The following is a 27,391-nucleotide window of genomic DNA, read 5'->3' on the forward strand; positions in this document are numbered from 1 at the left end:
AAGTTTGGATAAATGTATTTAACAATATTTAATCAATGATTATGAATGCTTAGCTTATATTTGCAGGCCAATCTATCTATTTTGGAGTGGCACTCCAAAATGGATTGTACTTTTTATTTATATTTATATGCAGGCTATATTGCATTTTTCGTCTCTTAAGTTTTAAAATGTTGCGATTTTGACCCTTTATTAAAAAAAAGGATAAAAGTGACCCTTCATGTTTAGGGAAATATGCTCTTTTGATCCCCTAACATAAGGAAAATATGATCATTTGACCTCTTATCTTCTCAAAAAGTTGCGATTATGACCCATGTTTTGGAACACGTGGCGTATTCTCAGTAATTTTGGGATGAAGGGGGCCAAAATTGTCATTATTTTTAGGCTAAAATATAGTTTTAGTCCCTGCAAATATGCCTCGTTTTGGTTTTAGTCCTTGTAAAAAAAAAATTGTTTTTGGTCCCTGCAAAAATTTTTGTTTTTTAAAATAGTCTCTGACCCATTTTTTTGATGATTTGCATACGTGGCACATGATGACTGAACCCATTTTGTAGTTTTTGGTCCCTGCAAAATATTTTGTTTTTGAAAATAGTCCCTGGGTGACTATTTTAAAAAACAAAAAATTTTGTAGGGACAAAAAACAATTTTTTTTACAGGGACTAAAACCAAAATGAGGCATATTTACAGGGACTAAAACCATATTTTAGCCTTATTTTTAATACGGAGCCAAAATCACAACATTTTAAAACTTACGGACGAAAAGTGTAGTTTAGCCTTATATGTACTACTTACTATACATAATAGAAAACACCAATTTTGTAGTGAAGAAGGGTCCCACCTGATTTGACAATGAGACTTGAGGGTTTGGATGGATGGACGGACATCTTGAGCGCCAAAGCAAGTGTGATATTACCATATTAGTTTAGTGGGCTGGTGATATATCAAGATGTAAATTATTTACTAAATTATTTTAGTGGACGGTTGATCCAGCACTAAGCTGGCATTCCAAAATATCGTATGTCAAAGGCATCTTATCTTATAGATTATTAATAAAAAAGAATAGCAAACACAAAAATAATTGGACGCGTCGAACCAAACCCAACAAAGCTTGGTAAAACGATAATAGAAACACCAAACTTTTGTTTTTTTGAAAGACATACAAAAATTTATATAAGTTTCATCATCTGATTTGATAATTCAATTCATTAACTAACTCTAAAAGTTCTCAAAGAGCTTCATTATCATTCGTCACCATAAATCCACAATATTATAAAATACATTTTTTTCATACTCAGTAACATGAAATCCTTTTATCATTTGTCAATAGAATATGATATGTTACTTATCAAAAATCATACAAGACCAAATTTGACGTCCCAAACATGAAACTTTTATGATGAAAGTCATATTATATTATGCAATCTAAATACAAATTCATGTTACCTTCAATTTAAAACACCAAATAGCATTCTCAAAATAAAATAAACAAATTCGGTCTCTAGGAAGGTGTAGGTATTTGGTGTTTTACGTGTTACTTCTGCAATTTACATTTTACTTCTAATTTTTGTATTTTTTCTAATGAAATGTTGGAGGGTGAAAATGAAATCATTGGGTTGGGGGTGTGAAAATGAAATGTTGTTAGGATGTAAATAAACGATGAAACGGCTGATGGGCTGAAGTTTGATAAATGTTTGGGCCCTCTTTGCACTTATTGCTATATATAGCCCCTTTAATAAATAAATAAAATTTGGGCCCCCTGTGAACATGGGTCGTCGGCCTCTGACCCACGACCTATGACTTGGTCGGGCCTTGGCTATGACGGATAAAAGATCAAACTTAGGCCTGTAATTTTTGAAGTACACCAAGCTTAGGTCTCATAAAGTCTAACCCAGCTTACCCTACTCGACTCATCGCACCACCAACGGAGGCAACTACATTGCAAAAACAAGGTTTGGATATAGGAAGGGGGACGAGTTCCAATTCTTTATTTTGTTATAGATTTCAAGGTAATAATCTAATTTCACTATTTTTAAGCAAAAGGCAACCTCCTCATTGAGAAATGAAGGATGGGGTTGGATACATGAGAATTGTCTAAAAGTCTTTAAGGCAACATAGGTAACCATAAGAATAGGGGGTATATTGATAAGGAACACACACATACCTTGAAAGAGGGTGACAATTACTTTAGTAATTACCTAACCTTTAGACCTTGGTTCTATATATCATTAGGAGGAGTTGGGATTTGGTTAGTTCATCATTGTGATGAAATCTAATAATTCCAAGACTCTTTATTTATATTGGATACTTTCCAAAAACCAATCAATCATCAAATTTCCCAAGATACTTAAATGACCATTCTATCTAGACACGTAGAAAATTATCATTCCTATCAAAAGTCCTTCTAGATCAATATTTTTCTTACGATGATAAAATTGTTCACTTGGGGGTTTATCAAAAACTACCTAATTGACTAAGGAAATAAAAAACAAAAATTTACTCAAATTGACTCTAAATCAAATGCAAAACTTAGAAAAATAGACGAAAAATTTAGTTAAAAATATTCTAAAAATAGTGATTGGTGAGGAATCATCATAATCCTTACAAGTTCAAAATGTTCATAACATATGGAGTTTCTACAACTTTCAACATAGCTGATTCTTCTCCTTATTTTGATGATGGAGTTAAGTTTAACTAAAGGATGAGTCTTTTTAAATCTAATGAGATTGATGTAGACCCAACCATTGTTAAAAATTGCTCTTAAAGCTTTTAATTTGCTCTTACACATCCAAAAATCACCTTAATACCCCCAACAAAAGTTAACCAATGTCCGCACAATTAATTGTCGTTGTACCATCGAAACTTAATCCCGTTGTACCTGAAAAACAACTCTCACTCCCAGACTTCTTCAAAAACAAACAGAAATTGAGATATATGTAGCATTAGAATTTCTAAAATGAAATCACCAAAATAAAAACATTGCATATAAAACAATATAAAACAAATGTTGAATTAATAAGATGATTACGTAAACACAATTAAGGAAGCTTAACATGTTATAGTTGAATTTATAAGATGAGTGATGTTGAAAGGGATGATGTTCCAAGATGTTGTTATGAACTTGGTCATACTACCCTACCAACTGACATATTTATATTGATAAGGCAGCAGGATCAAGTTTAAAACAACCTCTTCGTGTTTAGATCCTCGAGATAAGTGTTTACGGTTCTTTATTGAGTTTTACAACAAATGAACCAAACATGCCTATTTATTGAAGTTTTTATGCGTCGTGGACTATTGAAATTCAGTGCAACCTCAACCACACAAGGATGCATACACCGGCATTTAACTGCAGTTGCGCTTTGAAAACAAAGACAAAACACAATTTTTGACAAAATTGCTGTTTTTTCTCATTAAAACTTTCATTCGATCATTCATACATTCATTCAATCATTCATGCAAATCATTTATAAAAGAAACAAAAAATTATTGAAGTCATTCATTCAATAATAGAAGAAACGATAAAGTCATTCATTTACATCCAATTTAAAACCAAAATCATTCAAATTACATGAACAAGAACTAATAATAAAGTCGTGGTGTCATGTTCTGCCTCTTCAATCATCTCCTCATTATGGTCACCAAATATGTAGTGGCCGGTAAGCTTGCAGTCATAACCCTCCTTATAACATCACGATGGTTGATGGTCGGAAATGGCAAGTGTACCAATCGTTGACCAAGTAATAAAGTGATAAGTAGAATATCGTATCCACAGGAATTGTCCTTTCGTCCAAAAAATTCTCGTTTCTTATTTTTATAAGTTGAAGGTATAAAAGTTAAGGGTTAAAAAGACTTGAAATTTTGACTTGTTTGCAATAGAGCAAGTTTACCTGTTTTGGTTGCAGAAAAGTAAGCAACGGTTAGGATTCTTCGAATCCCCCTATGAATATGTATTGTTGGATAATAAGTAATAGTATGTCGTGTTTATTTATCTTAGGTAGACTATACAAGTGATGAGGTCGTTGGGACGTTACTAACCTACTTTGGTCTATCCCTCCGATGGCTAACTGCACTTGCTGGTCGCACGGTGATCCTTATGTGCGGGGTCTTGCTAATTCAAAGGTAATTGAAACATAAACTTCATATTGGCTTTCCAGTGTTTCCCAAGGCAATGAAGGCCAAGGTTCCCTTAGGTCTGCCCATCTATGAATCTTAGGACACTTATAGCACACTATCTCTAAGCTTTTTTAGTAGTTCTACAAACGGAAAACCCTAATCTACGTCTACCTAACTAAGGGTTTCAAGAGAATGATTTTATTAGGTTACAACTTATTTCGGACAGCTAGGCACTTGTTTCCCTAATTACTAACCAGTTAATCCCTAGCTTCGGTAAGGCACCGCCCGACTCAATGGGCATCATCCACCGAATACCTACGACTATGGTCAACAATTATTACAGTATCTTTGGCTAGTTAATAATCACTTACTTCCTAGATAGATAGTTATCAGTAAATGGATATAAATATCTAGATATAAGCATCCAGTTAGTGATAGAAATGTTAGGCCCTGTCACAACCTAAGTACCTAATCTAGGGTTGCACCTCTCACAGAAATAAACTACTTCCTAATAAAACTTAATAGCGAACAAAAGAATAAATAAAATAAAATAAATGACATGTTATATTAAATAAATATCCAACAAAAATATACAGAGGTGAAGTAGATAAAATAGTTACAAGGAAGGGGGGGTTTGAATTGTGACCCTTTAAAAATTAAACCTGTAACTTAAAATTGATTCTCAAGTTGAAACTTGGAATGGTTAAGTTAAAAGCAGAATTCAGAACGTTCTGATGTCTAAGTGCAAAAACAGTTTAATAAAGTAAATGTGTCTGTGTGTGTTGTGTATGCAGTAAGTAAAGAATATAGGGAAGAGAGAATCAACACACAGAGAATTTATAGTGGTTCCCCCAATGTGGGTTAGTCCACTCGTCACAATCTTGTGAGAGTTTCCACTATGATGCTTGAGATAACCTCTCAAATCCTGCACCTTACAATTTTTGTTCACCTGAACAACTACAATTATGTATTCTCTAAGCCTCAGCAGGCTTGCACCTTGTTGCTAAGTTAACCACTTAGACTTTTACAACCTTTGCTCAAACTAACACTTTAGTACTCCTAAAGCTAGAGGAGACTTTGTTACAATTTGTATGGAGGTTGAATGTTTGTGAATCAAACAAAGGAGAAGGAAGAAGTTATCTTTAAGATAACAGAGAGTATTGATTTGCACTAAGTAAACGAAAGCCTTAGAGATTGATCAATTTCAGTTTTGCAAGAGCTTCAAACAATCTTTGTTGTTTTCTTGTATACTTTGCAATGATGCAAGTAATGTTGAGCCTTTGATCTCTATTTATAGAGTCTTTGGGCTCATATAGTCGTTGTAAGGTGATCAATGGTGTTATGCCACGTGTCCTGGGCCCCACAAGCTTTTACTTGAAAATCTGGGTGAACATTCTGAACATCAGAATGTTGTTGAGTTCCCAGGATGAACATCAGAATGTTGTTGTGTTCTTCATCAGAATGTTTGATATTCATGATGTTCTTCATCTGGGTTCATCAAGGATGAATGTCTGATGAGTTTCTGGGACCATCCAATACGTGACATGAGATTTGTTCAAGTTTTATCCTTCAAATGTTACTTCTCCAAATGCATCAAAAGTTGCTTGAAAAAGTAGAAAAAAGTTGAATCAAATCTGTCTTGGATTTGGTGCAGGAGAGAGAGGATAGTGGATCTGCAATCTTCAGGCCCATGCTTCAAGGAGATTTGCTTGATTCATATCAGAGTACACGTTATCTCTGATGCAATATCTCCTTTTGCTAGCTTTTTCATCTTTCCACCAACTACACTGTTCATGGCTGGAAGCATGTGCAGAAGTGAACATTCTGATCTCAGAATGTTCCATTTCTTCTTACTTTAGGTTGATTTGTAAGACTTAACTTTTAATGTAATAAAAACCTAATAGTAAGATACAACTGAAGAGCAGTGAATGCATCATCTAGGACAATATTCTCTTTGGAATATTCCTAGTACTTTAATGTTCATAGTTTTGGATGAATATTAAAGATCCTTTTGACATAGTTCCTTGTCCATGCCTTTATTTGTTGATAGATCCATGCAGATGTACTTTTCTGGACCTTTTATTCATGTCAAGTGTACTTGCATGCTCTTCATGTTCTTGATGAATCTGGGTTGCTTATGAACAACCTTCTGAACTATCATCAGAACGTTCTGATCAACATTCTGAACTAACTTTCTGAACTTCAGAATTAGTTCATGGATTCAATGTCCTTTGTTCATGTCTTAGTGAAAACACTCAAGAGCACAAGTTAAATATCAAGGAATTAATCAAAGTTCATTTAATCCTTAATCATTAAAGTTTATTATCTTTAAAATTAATTAGGGATTTTGCCTCAACAAGAGGTTCATCTTAGAACTCTAAACTAAAATTTTTTAGTTACATATGGTAATTAAAAACAAATTACTAAAGATAAAAACATACCCTAGAAAATCAAGGAGAAGATAGAAACTCTCCCGAAGCTCCAAAGTTGCCTTCCTCTTGAATTGCCACAATTCTGAACGAGAAATTCTAAATGAGGAAGGCTGGTATTTCTACTGAAAGTTTCTACATGGGTTTGGGCTAAAAGTGTAGGCTTTACCCTAAACGAAATCAGGAAAAGACGGTTGCGCCCCAACTTTTGTATGCACGAGACGCATAGAAAATGCCCTAAGCGTATGAGAGTAGAGAAATTTTCATGCCCTAGGCGCATGGTAAATGCCTTATGCATATGGATTGCTAAATTCATGCCCTAGGCGCATTATGTCTCTCTTCCGGGCCCAATCCTCGATTTTCCGTCATTTTTAGGTCTTCGTCTTCAAATAACTTTCCTCGGTACTTTGGAATATAATTCCTCCCATTTGCAAGTCTTTTGAGGCCTTTTGAATCTTTATTCTTGTTTCTTGAATCTTCATAATTCTTCGGATGTTCTTGATTTGACGATTTGTATGATTTCTTCGTGAATTACTTCAAAAAACCCCTAAAATTGCTATGTTTCGTGAAAACTAGAATTACAGACTCAGACATAGAAAATATTACAAAAGTCCCGAAATCATAGGCAGTCGTTCTAATACTTCTCCTTTTTGCTGCTAAAACCTAATGAAAATAGCTGAAAAACATGCTAAGAATAAAGTAAGATGACATGCCATCAATGTTCTTCGGTTGTCAAATCACCATTCAACCTCTCTTCGTCATGTTAATGCAAACCCTAATGATACTCAGTGAATAGAGAACATCTCTAGCATAGTGATGCTAAGTGATAACATCTTCATTAGCTCGTTTTGGAGGATCTCTCGCGATAACAACGCCACATACCTTGTACGTACTGACATGGATCTACCACTACCCAACCCCACTCATCCTGAGATATGATGTGCACACAGAATTCAAGAAATCCGGAACTATCTAGGATAATCCACAAACATGCACAAATGATAGATGTCTAGGGATGTCTTGCACGTGCATGTACAACCTCTCCACCCACTTAGGGAAGTAGTAGTATACCCTCCATCGGTCTCACATAATCCATCTAAAATACCACCATATCTCCTCGAACGTCTAGACTTCCCCATGCTTACCGTATGGGCTAAATATCACAACTTCCATGTCCAAACAATCAAAGATCACTCGGTACGACTACAGTGTAGCATGACCCTTCCTGAGAATGATCTTAAGAACGAATCGTACAACGCGTGGCAAGTCAAGGGTATAGTGTGTGATAGAATTTTGGCAAGTGTACCAAATACTATCGAAGTAGTAAAAATATCGTTCCACAAGGACTGGTTTTAATCTCAATAATTCAATTACGTTGTAACTTAAGATGTATAAAAGTTCTTTTAAATTGCCGCTAGGCGGTTGATTGTTTTGTTTGCATAAGCAATAACAGAAAATAAAGATTGGATTTAAGACTAAGAGAGAGATGAGTTTAGGTCTTTCGAATCATCTATGTTCCCCTAATTGGTATACTGCACCTATTCTTGTGAAAGAGTCACTAGTTTTACGATAGTTAACAAAATAGTCCTAATCAATCCCTTGAGTTAGGACCCTCTTCTAGGGTTACAGCCCCTAATTCCTTAGGTGGTCTAATAACCTTTGAAGGTTTAAGCACGTTAACCTAATATCACTAATAAAGGATTATCCATTCCTAGACTAACCATGTTTATTAGAACAATTCAATTAGGTCTAAGTCGAACGCTATGGTCAGTAGTCATTCGTTCTCACTAAATCATATTTATATTTGATCAGGATATAAAAAGCATTAAGAACAATTGAATTGAATAAAAACTAGATTGTCATTCACAAATAATAAAGTTTCACAGCAACATGTTTCAATTAGGGTTACAAAGAATCATCTCAGACCTAACCTCTAATGGATTTAGCTACTCATAATGGTGTTTACAAATAACATAATCATTAGAGGAATCAATACATACATGAACTGGTAAAAGAGTAAAGAAATCGCCCTTCTTGCCGTCTTGTAGTCTCAAAATCGCACTTTGCTCTCTCCAAATCGTAACCCCTCTTTTCAGAATAGTCTTCAGCTTAAATAGGCATAGAATTTCGCCTAAAATCGTGGCACGATTTAAGTAAATCGTGGCACGATCCTCTTTGAATCGCAAATTACTGAATTAGGGTTTCCTCCAATCGTGTCACGATTTCTTCAATGTCGAAACTGGATTAAGTCTTCAGGAATCGTGGCACGTTTTCTAGAAATCGTGACACGATTTGCTTCTTTGTATTTTCTACAGAATTTCTGCTTTTCTTGCTGCATAAGTTGCTTTGTGAACTCCAAAATGTGATAAAAAGTACATAAAAATTACGTAATGACAAGATGTCATCACAACCCCAAACTTGAACCGTTCCTTGTCCTCAAGGAATTCACTTGAAAATTTTGACAAATTACAGTAAAATAACAATTACCTGGTCAAGTGATAGTACTCCAAAAGTTCAACACCTTACTAGCTAAAGATGAGCTAGTTTGACTTGTTAGCAACCACCAATTCACAACTCCACGCAAACAAATGAAAGGGTTCACACACAGTCGACATGCAATCTACATATTACCATAAGCTTGAAAGGTTTCTAAACGTCAATCAAAATCATTTGTCAATGCACACTTTGAGGTCTTTAAGGGTTATAACGGGGCTTAGGTGAAGGTGGGATAATATTTGGATAAGTAGGCTACACAAAATTTGAGTTAGGCATTCCTACGAAAGTTTAAGCGCAAAATTTCAATCCATCATTCATTCACCTTTTGGAACAACAATTCATGCAAGGGTACTAGAGATTATTTATAACAATTAGGACAATCAAGCTTGAAGTTACTCGGTTTTTCAATGTTTGTCCTTTTTTCATTCTTTTCTCATTTTTTTTTCTTTTTCTAATACACCATTTGGCATACTGTTTTCATGAGAAAGTTCTTTTTTTTTTTTTTTTGAATTTGTTCTCTTCTCTAGTATCCCCACCCCAAACTTAATTGGTTGCAAATTCCAATAGCAACCCCAAACTTAATACTAAGCAACATCCTACCATGCCTAACTCAGAAAAACAATAAGGGATAAATCCTAAAGTCTCTAAGCTTATAATGTAGTTTGTCACCGAACAAAAAGATCTAAACCTACCAGCTCAATTTGGCTAAAGAAAGGATAAAATTTCAAAACAATCAGGGTAGGCTTCAAAAGGCTCACAGGACCAAGCACTTTTGCCTCAGTGTGCTAATGACAAAGATCAATCGACAGTAGAGAAAAATTGCAAGTTCTAGAAATATAAATGCATGGAACACTCTTTAGAAGTAAATTGGAAAAAAAAAAAATATGGCCATGAACCTGACAGTTATGATATCTGGGAGTTGTGACTACCTATCTTTCGCTGCCGTACACTTTGCCTTCAAATCACAAGTCACTCCTCCTTTTGAACTTTTGGAATACCACTTGAACAACTATTTGTTACTAAACTGGAAAATGTCAAGTAAACAAGCAAATTCATTAATAATAAACAAGTTCAGGCGCAATTACATCAACGGGGATCAAACTAAATAAACTAAAAATGCAAAGGCAAATTGTTCGAACATAAAACAAACAAAAGTACTGAAACAAAAACAGAAAAAAAAAACTCAAAATGAGTTGGACCATCAGTAGTCCACTCAATCCTGCATCTGATCCTCCGGAATCCATGTGGCTCGGTTTTCCTCAGCAAAAGTGTCTTCCCCAAAATGATACCTAGACTGACGAGATCCAGCAGCAAAGTCGTTCCTGATCTCCTGCTCTCTATCCTGAGCTCGACCTCTGGTTACATCAAAGTAGTTATCCATAGCCTCCTCAGACCCATCAAATCTCTCAAAAGACCCGGTCATAGCCCTCCTGTTGAGGCACATCGCCTTAGTGAACTCCTGCCCGAACCTAGGACGGTTCCAATACTCCTGATCAGATACCTCATTCATCTAGTTAGCATGGCCGAACATGTAGTCCAACATCATAGGATGAAGAGGTGCATGAGCACCTTGTTGGCTACTCCCCTCTCCATGTATAGTTTGAGGTGGTGGTGGCTGTGGCCGACGCACTGGCTGCGGCTGTGGCTCTGGCTGTCCTGCTGCAGCTGCTTCGGCGACCTGAATAGCGTGCAGCCGCTCTTGGTAGTCCTTAGTGAAACTATCCAAATAAGTATCATTCAGTGGCTTCATCATAGCTGCACTTAGATCATTAGCGAACAGATCGCAATCTTGACTTTCGCAGAGCCAATTGATAAGGCTCAAGTGAGGAATAGCTTTCTTCGTACCTGAAGCAAACATATAAATATTGTTGGCAATCAACTCACCAACATTGATGGGTAAACCATCAAGAATAGCAGACACAGTAAGCAATCGGGCCAATGGAAGCTCTGAAGTACAAGAGGTGCCCTCCAAAGTTTGCACCACAAAAGATGCCCAAGCCTTTGCGTAAGGTTTAAAATCAGCCTTCAACAGCATATGAGATCCTCCTCGCCATTGGGCACCCTCTACACAAAGTTGAAGCAACAATTCTTCCCACCTCTCATCACTCCAGTCTTTGCACTCCTCCATCATTCTCTTGACCCCACACTCCTCCGGTGGCACAATTTCCAACAAAGCATTAATCCTTTCCGGGCTATAGTCAATTTCTTTTCCTCTCACAAAGGACACATACCTCTGCCCCATGAACCGAGCATTAGCATAGAATTCAATCCCCAATGTTTTTTTGGCTTGCTCGAAAATCATGGTGTTCAAAGACTCTCATCCTCTCGTGGTGAAGACTTGAAAGAACTCAGGGTTAGATATAAGTTTAGGGAAATCAAAACCTCTCTCGGGAATCACCCTATAACCACGGATGTCTCTGAAGCGGTCTCTCGCGGCATTGTTGAAGAACCTATGGTTGACGGATGGTGGTGGGGGGGGCGTTTGGGTTTGGTTTGACTGGTTGTTGACGCTTTGGAGTGGGTTTGGCTTTCTTTGATGGTTGAGTTGATGCCTGGCTCTTGCCTTTGTTTCTAGTCTCCACCATGATTTTGGGTTAGTGGGTTATGAAGGTTAAGGTTAGGTTTTGTGATGGAGATGATGAAATTGGGTTGTTTGTGGTTGATGATGAAGGGTTATGGTGATGATTTGGTGATTAGAAGATGAAAAGATGAAGAATTTTGATGGAAAAGAGGTGGTTTTTCGTAGGCTAGGGTTCTGGGAAAAAATTGGCAGAGTTTGGCTACTTTTGGAAGTGAATGGAATGAAAATCGTGTAGGGTGTATATATAGGCTGGGAGAATCGTGTCACGATTGGGTAAAATCGTGTCACAATTGGGTTTTGTAACGGTCAGATATTTTGAAACCACCAAAATCGTGTCACGATTGGGCGAAATCGTGTCACGATCCATCTTGTTTTTTTTTGAAAAATATTTGCCCAGAAATCGTGTCACGATTTGCCCATCGTGCCACGATTTCTGATGTCGAGAGACACACAAATTTAACTTAGAAAAAATTTTGGAGGCCAAAATTCGTGTCACGATTTCAGTATCGTGTCACGATTTGGCAAATGTCGAATGACCCCCAATTTTAACTTAGAAAAAATTTTAAAGGATCAGAGGTATGATAAAATCGTGCCACGATATGCCCAAATCGTGTCACGATTTTCATCAGCATTGACTGAAAATTGTTTTTTTTTTTCCTCTATTTTGTTTCAGCAAAATTTTGTTTTAACAAAAAAATAAAAAAAATAATACCTGAAATAAAAAAAATGGTGGGTTGCCTCCCACCCAGCGCTTCTTTACCGTCACTAGCTTGACTGCCAAGAACCTTATAGGTCCTTTAGAACGAGTCCTACCCTCTCCTTTGGTAGGTCGCCACCAAGATATGGCTTAACTCTCTGCCCATTGACTTTGAAACTTCGGTCACCTTCAGGTGTCATCAACTCAACAGCTCCATGAGGTGACACACTTTTTACCAGGAAAGGTCCAGACCACTTTGACTTGAGCTTTCCAGGAAACAGCTTCAACCTGGAATTATACAACAAAACTAGTTGCCCAGAGTTAATATCCCTAGAAACTAAGTTTTTTTGTCATGGTACCTTTTTGTTCGGGCTTTATAGATGAGCGCATTTTCATACGCTCTAAGCCTCATCTCCTCAAGTTCATTAAGTTTCAAGAGTCTTTTCTTACCAGCGGCTAATTGATCAAAATTCAAGGCCTTAATGGCCCAATAAGCTTTATGTTCTAGCTCAACTGGAAGATGACATGCCTTCCCATAGACTAACTGATAGGGTGAAAACCCTAGATGAGTCTTAAAGGCTGTCCTATATGCCCACAGTGCGTCATCTAATTTCTTAGACCAATCCTTCCTATTTGACGCAACTGTCTTTTCTAGTATCTGTTTCAGCTGTCGGTTTGAAACCTCTACTTGACCACTAGTTTGTGGGTGATAAGGAGTTGCAACTTTGTGCCGGATGTTATATTTTTTAAGCACATTTTCCAGAAGATTATTGCAAAAGTGCTTTCCCCCATCACTGATCAAGACTCTAGGTGTTCCAAACCTAGTAAAAATGTTCTTCTGCAAGAAGCTGACAACAGTTTTGGCATCATTAGCAACACAAGGTATCGCTTCAACCCATTTAGTGACATAGTCCACACAAACAAGTATATGGAGAAAAGAGTAAGAGGAAGGGAATGGTCCCATAAAGTCAATGCCCCAACAATCAAATGGTTCAACTTCAATGATTCCTGTTAGGGGCATCTCATTCCTCTTAGAAACACTACCTGTTCTTTGGCATTTGTCACACCGTGCAACAAAGTCGTGGCAATACTTGAAAAGGGTGGGCCACCAGAATCCACTTTGCAACACCTTAGCAGCTGTTCTTTCTCCACTATGGTGGCCTCCATAAGCTGAGCTATGGCAGTGCCACATGATACTATGAGCTTCCTCACCTGCAACACAACGTCTCATCAAACCGTCAGTGCTTACCTTAAAGAGATAAGGATCATCCCACACATAGTGGTTTGCATCCTTGAAAAACTTTTTCCTCTGATGATACTCAAAGTCATCAGGTACTATGTTATCAGCCTTAAAATTCGCCATGTCAGCAAACCAAGGTCTTTCTCCAATAGCAAATAGTTTTTCGTCGGGAAACTCAGCCATGATGGCTCCTTCTTTCTTAGTCACCTCCTTGTTGTCCAACCTGGAGAGGTGATCAGCCACCACATTCTCGACTCCCTTTTTGTCACGAATCTCTAGATCAAACTCTTGCAACAAGAGAATCCACCTCAACAGCCGAGGCTTCGAATCTCCTTTGGTCAATAGATACTTCAAAGCTGCATGATCTGTAAAAACAATGACTTTGGAGCCTATTAGATAAGAACGGAATTTTTCCAATGCAAAAATTACTGCAAGCAACTCCTTTTCAGTTGTGGCATAGTTAACTTGATTTTCATTTAACACTTTGCTTGCATAGTAAATTGCATGGAAAAATTTGTTCTTCCGTTGGCCTAGGACTGCACCAACAGCATAATCACTTGCATCACACATAAGTTCAAAAGGTAAATCCCAATTGGGAGCAATGATTATTGGTGCAGTTACCAACTTGGTCTTAATCAAAGAAAAAGCATTTACACAATCAGAATCAAATTTAAACTCATTTTCTTTGGTCAAGAGGTTACAAAGGGGCTTTGAAATTTTTGAAAAATCTTTTATGAAACGCCGATATAAACCGGCATGCCCCAAGAAACTCCTCACCCCTTTAACATTAACAGGCGGGGGAAGTTTTTCTATAACCTCTATCTTAGCTTAATCCACCTCTATGCCTTTAGCACTTATTTTATGCCCCAAAACTATACCTTCGGTCACCATAAAATGACATTTTTCCCAGTTTAAAACAAGGTTAGTTTCGGTGCATCTTTTAAGGACAGCATCGAGATGAAACAAGCATTGATCAAAAGACTTACCGAACACAGAGAAGTCGTCCATAAATACCTCGATGTTCTTCTCTATCATGTCAGAGAAAATAGAGAGCATACACCGTTGAAATGTTGCCGGTGCACCACATAACCCAAAGGGCATTCTCCTATAAGCAAACACACCGAAAGGACATGTAAATGCGGTCTTCTCTTGATCTTCCGGGGCCACCGCTATTTGATTATACCCCGAATACCCATCCAAGAAACAGTAAAACGCTTGGCCAGCCAACCTCTCAATCATTTGATCCATGAATGGTAACGGGAAGTGATCCTTCCTAGTTGCGGAATTCAACCTCCGGTAGTCTATACACATTCTCCAACCAGTGACGGTACGTGTAGGTATCAGCTCATTTTTGTCATTAGCTACCACCGTCATTCCACCCTTTTTAGGCACCACATGAACCGGACTCACCCAAGATCTATCAGATATAGGGTAAATCATACCTGCATTCAGCAACTTGAGAACTTCCTTCTTAACCACTTCTTTCATTGTTGGGTTTAGTCTTCGTTGAGGTTGAACCACAGGTTTGTACTCAGCCTCCATGTGAATTCTATGCATGCAATAAGCCGGACTAATACCCTTTAAATCAGAAATTTTCCATCCCAAAGCTCCTTGGTTTTCCCTTAACACTCTCATCAATTTTTCTTCTTCTAAAAGTGTCAAGGTGCTGCTGATGATTGCTGGTTTAGAGGTATCCTTGCTAAGGAAAACATACTTCAAGTTTGAAGGGAGTTCTTTTAATTCTGGATTTTTTTCTTCCTCCTTGCTTGAAGATTGCGCCCCTTTAGACATTTCACCAAGTATCTCTTCAATGTTTACCGGTCTTAGTTCTTGTTTGCTTGCTTCGAGTTGTTTGATGCATTCCTTCACCTCAAGATCTTCGTCAAGGTCACAACTTTCTAAAGAGTTAACAATTGTTCTCTCTAGAGGCTGTGTTGGTTGAGGTGCACGAGAGTCATCTTCTACAATTTCATCAATAACATCAATCCGGTAACACTTAGGATTTTCAGCCCGGTGCTTCATAGCTTCAAAGATATTGAACACCACTTGCTCGTTATGGAACCTCAACATCAGTTGTCCCATCTCAACGTCAATCAAAGCACGACCGGTTGCAAGGAAAGGTCTTCCTAGAATGAGTGGCATATCTTCATCTTCAGCCATATCCAGAATTACAAAGTCAGCAGGAAATATTAGATCATTCACTTTAACTAGTACATCTTCAAGCACACCGAACGAATAGGAGATTGACCGATCAGCTAAAGTGAGGGTCATTCTTGTAGGTTTTGGCTCTCCACCTCCAATCTTCTTCATCATTGAAAGGGGCATCAAATTGATGCTTGCCCCTAAATCACACAAAGCACGTCCAATGTCAACCGGCCCAATGGAACAAGGTATAGTAAAAGCACCAGGATCTTTAAGCTTAGGAGGAAGCTTCCTTTGGAGAATAGCACTACAATTCTCGGAAAGAGAGATGTTCTCATCATCTTTTGGCTTTCTTCTCCCCGTTAACATTTCTTTCATGAATTTAGCATAAACCAGCATTTGATCAAGAGCTTCACCAAAAGGAATGTTCACCTGAAGTTGTGAAAAGAGTTGCATGAATTTCTTGAACTGTCCTTCCTCCTTCTTCTTCTTTTTGGCTAGATGAGGGTACGGAAGCTTCACATAAGATGGGATAATTTGTGGTTTATCCCCATCCTTCAAAATTTGGCTTTTAGACTTTTTCAAGATCGAGTCTTCATCAATTAACTTCTCACTTTTTTCTCCCTCTGTTTTTTTCTTCCTTTCATTTTCAACTACACCTTGATCACTCTCTTTTTCAACTACTTCCTCTTCTTCAACATCTTCATCTACCTCCACAACATTTTTATCAACTTTCGTGGGAACTTTTGGAACTAAAGGTGTCAGCACCTTCTTGCTCCTTAACTCAATAACATTGCAAGTTTCATTCTTAGGATTCTCTTGAGTATTACCTGAGAATCCTCCTTTGTTTTGTTCAGCCAACTGCTTAGCTAATTGCCCAAGTTGTGTTTCAAGCATTTTTCTTGAGGCTTCATTGTTCTTTCTTTCAAGGTCTTGACTCTTCTTCATTTCTTCAAAGTTACTTTGAGTCATTTTCATGAAATTCATCATTGTTTCCTCAATACTTGGAGACTTCCTTGGTTGTTGTTGTTGTTGAGGATTGGGCAGCAAAGGGTTTAAGGTGTTGTTGTTGGAGTAACTCAAGTTAGGGTGTTTGTTCATGGAGTAAGGGTTTTGCCTTTGATAGTTCACATAGTTAGCTTCTTCACTAGCTCCCTCTGGTACACACTCACCATTAGGATGGCCTTCTCCACACAAATCACATCGTATTACAGCTGCTTGTTGTTTGTTGGATAATTGAAAAGCATGTACCTCCTTGGTTAGAGTTTCAAGTTGCTTATTCATGGCTGCTTGGTTAGCTAGTATGGAAGTAGTGTCACTTACCCCAAAAACGCCTCTTTCTTTCTTTTTCGCTTCGGAACGGTACTCATTGCTGGCCATGTTTTCAATCAGAATTTGGACTTCGTGATCAGTTTTTACCCTTAGGCTACCTCCAGCTGAGGCATCTAGAAACATTCTGTTGCTATGAGTTAACCCTTCAGTGAAGAATTGGAGATACTGTTTTTCAGAACACTCATGGCCTGGACATCTCTTCAGTGGCAAATTGAACCTTTCCCAAGCATCATACAATGATTCACTCTCACCTTGCCGAAAGCTTGCTATTTCTTGCTTCTTATCCAAGTACTTGGACATAGGGAAGAAACTTCAGCTCTAATTCTTCCCATGTTTGAATAGTCCCATTAGGCAAAGTCAATAACCAGTCTTTAGCTTTACCGGTTAAAGTGAACGGAAATAGCCTAAGTTTCTTTTGGTCTTCAGTGACGTTTGCTGGAGGAACACAAAACTCACAAGTTTCAGCAAAGTGACTTAGATGTTCATGAGGGCTGATGGCCTCGGTACCATCAAACTGCCTTTCTTTCAATCCATTCTGAACTGATGCCTTGATGTCGAAAGCAACAGGATTAGCAGGTCGGAACACGTGAGTTAGGCGACCACGGTGATTTGCTAACCCATAATCTCCCAACTTAGGCCTTGCTGGTGGTGGATTCTCTTGCATTTTGATTACCTGAGGAGGGGTGGTTGTTTCAGTTTCAATAAGTGTCGGATCTGGTATAGGTGTGCGTGTACCCGGTGGAACTGACTTTGACAACCGGACAGCCTTCCGGTTAGCTCTTGCAGTCCTTTCGATTTCAGGATCGTACTCGAGGTCTTCGGAATTACGTCTACCTCGCATAAACAGCAAAATACCTTAGTAGTACTGCACAATACAAAATAATTAATGAATACTGAAACAAGAAATATTTATTATTATTATTTTTTTTTAAAACAGAAAAATAAATTGCAGAAATCCTAAATTAAAAACGCAATTGCCTTGTTGAAATAAATCAACAGTCCCCGGCAACGACGCCAAAAACTTGATAGAATTTTGGCAAGTGTACCAAATACTATCGAAGTAGTAAAAATATCGTTCCACAAGGACTGGTTTTAATCTCAATAATTCAATTACGTTGTAACTTAAGATGTATAAAAGTTCTTTTAAATTGCCGCTAGGCGGTTGATTGTTTTGTTTGCATAAGCAATAACAGAAAATAAAGATTGGATTTAAGACTAAGAGAGAGATGAGTTTAGGTCTTTCGAATCATCTATGTTCCCCTAATTGGTATACTGCACCTATTCTTGTGAAAGAGTCACTAGTTTTACGATAGTTAACAAAATAGTCCTAATCAATCCCTTGAGTTAGGACCCTCTTCTAGGGTTACAGCCCCTAATTCCTTAGGTGGTCTAATAACCTTTGAAGGTTTAAGCACGTTAACCTAATATCACTAATAAAGGATTATCCATTCCTAGACTAACCATGTTTATTAGAACAATTCAATTAGGTCTAAGTCGAACGCTATGGTCAGTAGTCATTCGTTCTCACTAAATCATATTTATATTTGATCAGGATATAAAAAGCATTAAGAACAATTGAATTGAATAAAAACTAGATTGTCATTCACAAATAATAAAGTTTCACAGCAACATGTTTCAATTAGGGTTACAAAGAATCATCTCAGACCTAACCTCTAATGGATTTAGCTACTCATAATGGTGTTTACAAATAACATAATCATTAGAGGAATCAATACATACATGAACTGGTAAAAGAGTGAAGAAATCGCCCTTCTTGCCGTCTTGTAGTCTCAAAATCGCACTTTGCTCTCTCCAAATCGTAACCCCTCTTTTCAGAATAGTCTTCAGCTTAAATAGGCATAGAATTTCGCCTAAAATCGTGGCACGATTTAAGTAAATCGTGGCACGATCCTCTTTGAATCGCAAATTACTGAATTAGGGTTTCCTCCAATCGTGTCACGATTAGACTATCGTGACACGATTTCTTCAATGTCGAAACTGGATTAAGTCTTCAGGAATCGTGGCACGTTTTCTAGAAATCGTGACACGATTTGCTTCTTTGTATTTTCTACAGAATTTCTGCTTTTCTTGCTGCATAAGTTGCTTTGTGAACTCCAAAATGTGATAAAAAGTACATAAAAATTACGTAATGACAAGATGTCATCAGTGTGAATTATCCTTAAATGACTAGAAATGAGAACGAATCGTATGCGAGCCATCTACCCCATTTGGGTTCCTATGCCCCCTCTATTTAGTATGGTTGCCTACACTCTTTCTCTACGAGTGTTGTTCGTCGCTGTCTCCTTGTCTAGTACACACCTATGTGGGTTGTCAGCCATATCTACACAACAAAAAACAATGAAAAAAAATCAATTAAAAACTCATTCAGGAATTTCATAAAACACTTGGAGTGAAAAATACATATTCTTGATTCATTGTGTTATTTCAAGTTTTAAACGACCACATTGAACTTAAACCTAGTCTGAACAATATTCACATTGTATTCTTGGCTCATTGCTATTTTCATATTAGTCAGAATGTAGCGATGGTTAACTGCCGCTTGGAAAAACGAACAACTGTTATATGTCGTTTGAGAGTGAATGACTATTAAATGTCATTGGGTATTAAGGTAATTTGGAGGTGCATGAGAAAAAATTTAAAAGCTTAAAGATCAATTTCAATATTGTTTCAAGCTAGGTCCACATAATGACCAAAGCCCAAACCATTGTCTAACCCACACTTGACATATTGCATTGTTGCATGAGATACACCTAACCTTATTGCATGATGTGCACTTGGCTTATTGCATGTGTTTATCTTGACACTTTGCATGTTGCATGCTATTTTTTGACACTTGTGTTCTCGCATGAAAGCCTTTTAATTTTTCTTCTCCTATAAATATGAGTTCATAGTTTACTTATTGAATCATTCAAGTATTAGAAATCAAAGAGTGTGTTTTTGTTAATCAGAGTGACTCAATTCTTTCTAGTACTAATCCATTTATCAGGCATAAGAATCTTAAAAGGCAGCAAATAGCAAAAAAGGCAAAGCGAACAGGGATAATCGATAGAGAGACTTGAAGTCGAAAAAGTGTCTGCCTCACTGATGGGTAATCTGGTTGAATGGGTAAATCTTCCTCTAGAACTATGGTTAGTTATAGCAAAAAATATGAATACTACAATTGATGTTATTCGATTTCGTAGTATTTGTAATTTATTGCGCTCTATTATCCCCCCTCCTCTTCAATCTCCCTCTTACAGACTTCGCACTCTAGATGACAAATTTTGGCAACTCGTCCAAACTAAAGTATACCGTCTAGAACCATTAATACCAACTTGTTCTTCTAATTCTTTTTCTAATATAGGGTGGATCATAAAGGTTGAAGAATCAAAATCTGGAAAATTTCGTCACTTAGATGTCTTGACTAACACATCCATAACACACACATACCCATTCAACGTGTTAGATTTCATGAACTTGCGAGTAAGAGAATTGTTTCAAGCATATAATTTTTATTCTTCTAAATATGTATGTCATTGGACTACATTTCAGCCTGGTAATGATGTTAATAAAGTTGTTTTGTTTCCCGTTGAGGGTCGTGGTCAAATGGCATTTGTCCTTAATAAAGACAAAAAATTGCGTGTTTGCAATGTTGGATATAACAATTTGATAATAGTAGGGGATGGTAATAGAGTATATGATGATTTAATCCTCTATATGGGGAAGGTTTATGTTGTGGATACAAATGGAATTATTTTTCGGATTAATTGTTCATCCTTTACGTTGGTTCAGTCGTCACCACCATTAAATAGTGGTGGTAAAAAGAAGTATTTGGTGGAATCAAATGGAAGACTCTTTGTTGTCGATATGTATTATGAAAGAAAAAGATTGAATGCTTACGATTTAAACATTGATACCAGTGTTTTAATTGTTGATAACGATTTAAGTAGATGGTTCCGTGTATCAGACTTGGGTGATGATCTGTTTGTGTTAGGCAAAGACTCAAACTTTTCATTATCAGCTAAAGACTATTATGGATTTGAAAGAAATTGCATTTACTTTCATTGTAGAAATAGGATTGTTCGTATCAGCCTGAACAATTCTGAAATTAAGTATGTTGATCATATTTCATGGCTTTGCCCAACTTTGTTCAATTTTAATGTTTGTCACTAGTGTTAAAGGTACCAATCTAAACTTATTGGTCAGTTGCTCCACATCAATATCATCATGTGCAATGGTTACATCAGACCTTGATAAACAGGTTATAGAGTTCGAGTATTTCAATGACAAATTGTTAGTGGACCAATTGGATTTCCATAGTCTCATCAACCAGGACTTGATCAAGTAGGAGTCACTTGATTGAATGATAAAATGAGTGATATTGTTCGACATTTTAATCTTAAACATGTACTTGGTTTCAATGCAATTTCATATTTCAATAATAAAGTTTTTTTGTGATTGCACGATGTTTAATCATCAATTACATTTTTTTGCTTTTATTTCTTTTTGAGAGAAAACTAGTTAATTTCATTAAAAATTAAAGGATCGATACAATACTACAATACTGAGATGTTAAAATAAATTTGGGAAGTGGAGTTATAATTTACACAAACAATATTATAAAATAAAAAACATGTTTCAATGTTTCTTTTTTCAAATGTTGTATATCTTTTTTCTAAATAAGATCTTTTCTAATCGAGAATGACGACACTCTATTGTCTCCGAATATTTAGCAAAATAAATTTACAAGCTCGAAAGTCATATCCATATACAAGTAATTTTTATTTTATTTTTGGAGGGGTCATATACATCTAGTAGTATTGATCAATGAAAAAAACAGTCATATTTATGTTCATACTTACTATCATATATTCAGTAATGCGATACAAAAAAGAACTTATCATCAATTCAATCACGAACTAATTTGATTATTGAAGTGTTTTCAAATTCACCACCCAGCATACTCCACGTCTTACGCCACAACACTTCAATTCTAATTGTAAATCTAGAACCATTTCATGTAAGTTATCACACCTTACAACTATAGCCCAAGAGAAGGGTGCTTTGTATACATTCATTTGTGAAAAAAAAAATAGTGTGAAGCTATTACCACTAAAGATCAAATTCTAATTGTTGAACCTAATTTATATTTGAATAATTTATGAGAAAGGTACTTTTTATAAAGGCTTAATTGCACTTTTCCCTTATAGTTTATCAATTGTGCGATTTTGCACCCCGTAGTTTTAAACGAGCGATTTTGCCCCCTATAGTTTTCCCCCTTTCTGATTTTATGGTCCCCGTGACATTTAGTGCTGATGTATCTGTTTTTTTATCAATTAATGTGTGTCACGTGTGTAATTCCATTTTTTAAAAAATAAAAAAATTGTATTAATGTGTGAAAAATACCATTTTTTTTTATTTTTAAAAAAATAAAATTACACACGTGACACACATTAATTGATAAAAAAACAGACACATCACTAAATGTCACGGGGACCATAAAATCAGAAAGGGGGAAAACTATAGGGGGCAAAATCGCTCGTTTAAAACTACGAGGTGCAAAATCGCACAATTGACAAACTATAGGGGGAAAAAGTGCAATTAAGCCTTTTATAAATTCGGTTGTTACAATTACCAAAATAAAATATAGTGTGAAGATAACTATCACGTTACATTGAAATTCATATTCAGTTCTAAGCCATCATAGAAGCTACAACCTTCAACTTAGAATAAATTTATAACATAGAAAACCAAATATCTTTACATCTAGTCAAACCACGTTTGACTATTACAAACTCAACCAAAAATGCACTAAAAGTCAATTCTATCATAAATCTTTGTTTAATTGATGATTCTCTTGCCACCTTATTTTCAATTTCTCAAGCATATTTCTTAAGCATTTAATCTCTTCTAAAATCTATATTTAATAATTGTCTCTCTCAAATGAAATTATTTAATACTCACAACCCATAAATTAAATATTCTCTCCGTTTCAAAATATAAACAAATTTTACCATTTAAGTTCATTCAATTAATGATATATTTGATTCATAATATAGATCACATACATCATTAATTAAATGAACCTAAAAAATAAAATTTACTTATATTTTAAAACGGATGGAGTATATCATAGAACACTTTTAAATTTATACACTCTATCTTTTATCTTATTCTTCCTATCAAATCACTGATACGTTTCTTTTTACATTTCTTTTAAATTGTATATACGATATAAGGTGTACACCAAATATTTTCCAAAATTAAAATTGTGACCATATTCTTAATAGATTCGAACAACTTAGCATCATGAGATGATGCCAATTTTGTATTTTACACTTAACATCTTTTAATTTTCAATATAAAAAAGGAGCAACCAAAAAAGAGTAAGAGAAAGATAAGGTTTAAAAGCAAGGACCCCACCCCAAAAGAAGCAACATCATTAAAAAAAAGGGTGGAGGTTGGAACAACTGACACATAATAGTTACCACTTGCACATAATCTAACCACAATCTAATGGTGTCAGTAAAGTCAACCCCAAAATCCTTTTGTCCTTCTTTCTCTCTCTTTCTAAAAAAAGTCAAAAGTCAAAAACCAAGAAGTTTCTCATCACCTCCATTCACACACAGTCACAAAACAAAACAACAACTAGTCTTTGTTTGGAACTAGAAGCCATACAGTGCATTGAATATTGGGCGGTTTTGTGTCATAACTTGACAGCTAACTTTTCATGTGGAATTTACAATTTTGCTTTCACACTTTTATATTTGTCCTTTTTATGTTCTTTCCCTATACTTCCTTAAACTCTTTGTAACTTCAACCTTGTTTTCTTTCCCTCTTTAGCTATTCTTTCTTCTTTCTTCTTCATCTAACTCTCACTTCATGGGTTGTTGCCTCAGTGCTAGAATCAAAGCTGAAAGCCCTCCACGTAATGGTATGTATGAAACATTTGTTGCATGTCTTCTTTTTCATTAAAATTGTGTTCTTTTTTTTTTTTTTTTTTTTTTTTTTTTTTTTATCTTTTCTTCTACCCTTTTTATTTAGAAGTTTTGATATTGATCACCTTGTTGTGAGTTTTTTTGGATTAAGTAATTAATTGGATTTTGAATATGTTTGTGTTTATGATTTGAGTTGAGACTATGAAATATGACTAGGAAGATGTTCATATTAATTTTCTTATTTTAGTTTGTGTTTGTTTTTGAAGAATAGTCAATTAAAGCAAGTTCCTTTTTATAGTGAATCATTTTTGTTTGGTAATTAATAGCTAGTATGTTGATGATAATGAGTTATGTGATTTTTGGTAAAGAGAGAGCCAGAGTAAATTAAAATGAAGCAATAAATTGAATCATAGTTTTGATTTAAGTTACAAGATTGTGAAAATTGTTGATTTGTTATGAAAATTAGCAAGATCCACTCCTTGTATGAGCATTTTCCTATGGTATTGAATTGAATTTTTCTTTGTTTAGATTGTTATGAAAAAATCAAGGATGAACATGAGAACTTTCACCACTTGGAAAGCATAATTTATGCTTATTTATCTAATTTATTAAGTGTTTTACCTTTTCATGTTCTTGTAACAACCAAAAAATCTAGTGTGTAAGTTTATCAAAAAGCATAATTAAGATCAATTAGTAACTTGATTAGAGTGCTTGTATATGTCCTGAAAAGTTGATCCATTTTTTTTATGACACATGTAGGCTCGAGTTCGAAGGACAGAAGCAGAGAAACTGGCTTGAGTGGTCGAAGCAGTGGCAAGGTCTCCACTGCACCTACTGCACCTCCAACTCCTCGAACTGAGGGCGAGATCTTGAAGTCTTCCAATATGAAGAGCTTCACTTTTAGTGAGCTAAAAACTGCTACAAGAAACTTTCGTCCCGACAGTGTGGTTGGCGAAGGTGGATTCGGAGCTGTATTTAAGGGGTGGATCGATGAGAACACACTAGTACCGGTTAGACCAGGGACTGGAGTTGTCATTGCTGTCAAGAGGCTTAACCAAGAAGGTTTACAAGGACACAGTGAGTGGTTGGTAAGTGTCTTCTAGCATCTACACCTTGGAAATTTGCTCAAAACCTAAGAATTTAAGATACATTTCTTGTATTGATGTAACTAATTAGCCTTGTGCTATAGACAGAAATCAATTACCTGGGACAGCTGCATCATCCTAATCTTGTGAAACTGATCGGTTACTGCTTCGAAGATGAACATCGGCTTTTGGTTTATGAGTTTTTGACCAAAGGCAGTCTGGATAATCACTTATTCAGGAGTAAGTTACTGATTTTCCTTCAAAATTCTCTTATGCTTAACACTATCAAATACCTCAAACTCTAATATATCAACTCTTTTTGGAACAGGAGCTTCTTATTTTCAACCACTTTCTTGGAGCATCCGAATGAAGGTTGCTCTTGATGCTGCTAAGGGTCTTGCATATCTTCACAGCGATGAAGCAAAAGTGATATATCGTGACTTTAAAACTTCAAATATATTGCTCGACACAGTAAGTATACTCTCACTGCTCTTACAACTCAATTGTCAACTGGGCTTTTCTGACATTCCGTTTTGTCAATGACAGAATTATAATGCAAAACTTTCCGATTTTGGATTGGCTAAGGATGGACCGGCAGGTGATAATAGTCATGTCTCTACAAGGGTTATGGGCACATACGGCTATGCTGCTCCTGAATATATGGCCACAGGTACAAAATTTTACAAAGTACTTACGATTAATTTAATTTGTTGTACCTTTGTGCAAAAAAAATAATTTAATTTGTTGTACCATGATATTTCTTTCACATGTGACATAATCATGTACGTAGTTAAAAACATTGTGGTCCAGCGATTCTGCCGAAATCTCCACAAATCCAAACATGCATTTAGTCTTGGAAACTATTAATTTGTTTGAAAACTTAGCAGTGTGAACTTGACTTCACTTGTCACTTCTAACACATTGCTTTCCACATTATCTTTTTTGTACAGGTCATTTGACCAAAAAGAGTGATGTATACAGTTTCGGCGTTGTGCTCCTTGAAATTATGTCTGGAAAACGCGCACTCGACAACAACAGGCCATCTGGGGAACACAATTTAATTGAATGGGCCAAACCATACCTCAACAGCAAACGTCGGGTTTTCCAAGTTATGGATGCTCGCATTGAAGGCCAATACACAGTGCGTCAAGCAATGAAAGTAGCTGACCTTGCAGTCCGATGCCTGTCCGTTGAACCAAGATTCAGACCGAAAATGGACGAGATTGTAAGAGTATTGGAGGAACTTCAGAGTTCTTCAGTTGACACGGCCGGAGGAGTCGGAAGTTCTCGAGATCAAAACATTAAAAGGAGTGTTCATGACATTAAAAGGAGTGTTCATGTCTCAAGGAACAGTAACGGTCCTAGACAACATAGAAGTAATAGGCCAAGTGTAACAATAAACAATGAATTATTAGTTATGTAGGTAGCTTTGTGTTTCTGATTTTGAGTTGTGGCATAATTGTATATCTTGATGAACTTAAATATGTGTCTTGAGATATCTGTGATTGTTGTACAGATTTTTTGATTCAGTAAAATTATTAAAATTTTCATTTCTTTTTCCAATGCTTCTTCCCTTTGCAGCTCAATTATCATTTTTAAAGTTTGTAGTAATGTGACCATTTTAATGGAAGTTGTATCTACAATGTAATGTTGGGGGAGTTCTTTTTTGGTCAATATGCAAGTGATATTTATTGATTTTGATAATTCGAATAATTTTCTTAAATAACAAAATGTTTTTTTGAGGAAAAATAACAAAATGTTAGTTGTTATGATTATTTAACAAGAGATGCAAACTCATAACTTCTTTATCACTTAAACCCTTATGTTTCTCTACTAATCTTTTTGAAAAAGCTAAACAAATATATTAAAAATCAACACAAGCTTCTCTAGAATAAGGTGTATCAGAGGAAGTTATTCAAAAATTATGATAGAAAAAACCCAACTACCACGTTGTAGCCAATAAATTACGTTACAACATGACATAATAAAGGACTTAACCTCCAAACTGAATACTCAATAAAAAACCAAATAATAAGATTTGAACCACCAAAAAGCTTGGAGTTTAACCTTTTCCAATAAAAGTCAAACGAGACTTGTTGGAGAAACCCCAAGACCTCCAATCTGAAGAAAATGCTCAAATAAGGAACCTTGAAGGGTCGTTGAAATGCCTAACCAACCCGATATCAAAAGCCAAAGTTGACCATAAAAAGCACAAGAAAAAAACAAATGATCCTGATCCTCCACCAATCCGCAAGCGTCCAAACAAAAAGAATCATTATAATCCAAGATATTTCTCCTAAACAGATTCATCTTTGTTGCTAATCTATTCAGGAACAAACAC

General features: G+C 36.1%; 2 protein-coding genes across 2 annotated transcripts; both read left to right on the forward strand.

The window, feature by feature from the left end:
- The first annotated feature begins 19,971 nt into the window (after nucleotides 1-19,971).
- On the forward strand, nucleotides 19,972-21,485 carry LOC11442143 (F-box protein SKIP23). Its single transcript, XM_024784578.2, has one exon. The coding sequence runs from the start codon at nucleotides 20,133-20,135 to the stop codon at nucleotides 21,198-21,200; it is 1,068 nt and encodes a 355-aa protein (XP_024640346.1). The 5' UTR covers nucleotides 19,972-20,132; the 3' UTR covers nucleotides 21,201-21,485.
- A 2,168-nt stretch (nucleotides 21,486-23,653) lies between these two features.
- On the forward strand, nucleotides 23,654-26,613 carry LOC11433182 (receptor-like cytoplasmic kinase 176). Its single transcript, XM_003616355.4, has 6 exons — nucleotides 23,654-23,961; nucleotides 24,725-25,053; nucleotides 25,155-25,290; nucleotides 25,379-25,521; nucleotides 25,597-25,720; nucleotides 26,001-26,613. Exons 1-6 carry the CDS (start codon nucleotides 23,910-23,912, stop codon nucleotides 26,471-26,473), a joined length of 1,257 nt encoding a protein of 418 aa, XP_003616403.1. The 5' UTR covers nucleotides 23,654-23,909; the 3' UTR covers nucleotides 26,474-26,613.
- The last annotated feature ends 778 nt before the right edge of the window (nucleotides 26,614-27,391 follow it).

This window comes from Medicago truncatula, chromosome 5, assembly GCF_003473485.1.
Source record: "Medicago truncatula cultivar Jemalong A17 chromosome 5, MtrunA17r5.0-ANR, whole genome shotgun sequence".
Taxonomy (NCBI): Eukaryota; Viridiplantae; Streptophyta; class Magnoliopsida; order Fabales; family Fabaceae; genus Medicago; species Medicago truncatula.

Bases quoted from the DNA above. Each gene is read 5' to 3' on its own strand.
- LOC11442143 (XM_024784578.2), top strand. From the start codon at position 20,133: ATGGGTAATCTGGTTGAATGGGTAAATCTTCCTCTAGAACTATGGTTA.
- LOC11433182 (XM_003616355.4), top strand. From the start codon at position 23,910: ATGGGTTGTTGCCTCAGTGCTAGAATCAAAGCTGAAAGCCCTCCACGT. The intron at 25,291-25,378 runs GTAAGTTACTGA...TTTTTGGAACAG, and splicing joins GGATAATCACTTATTCAGGA to GAGCTTCTTATTTTCAACCA. The intron at 25,721-26,000 runs GTACAAAATTTT...TTTTTTGTACAG, and splicing joins TCCTGAATATATGGCCACAG to GTCATTTGACCAAAAAGAGT.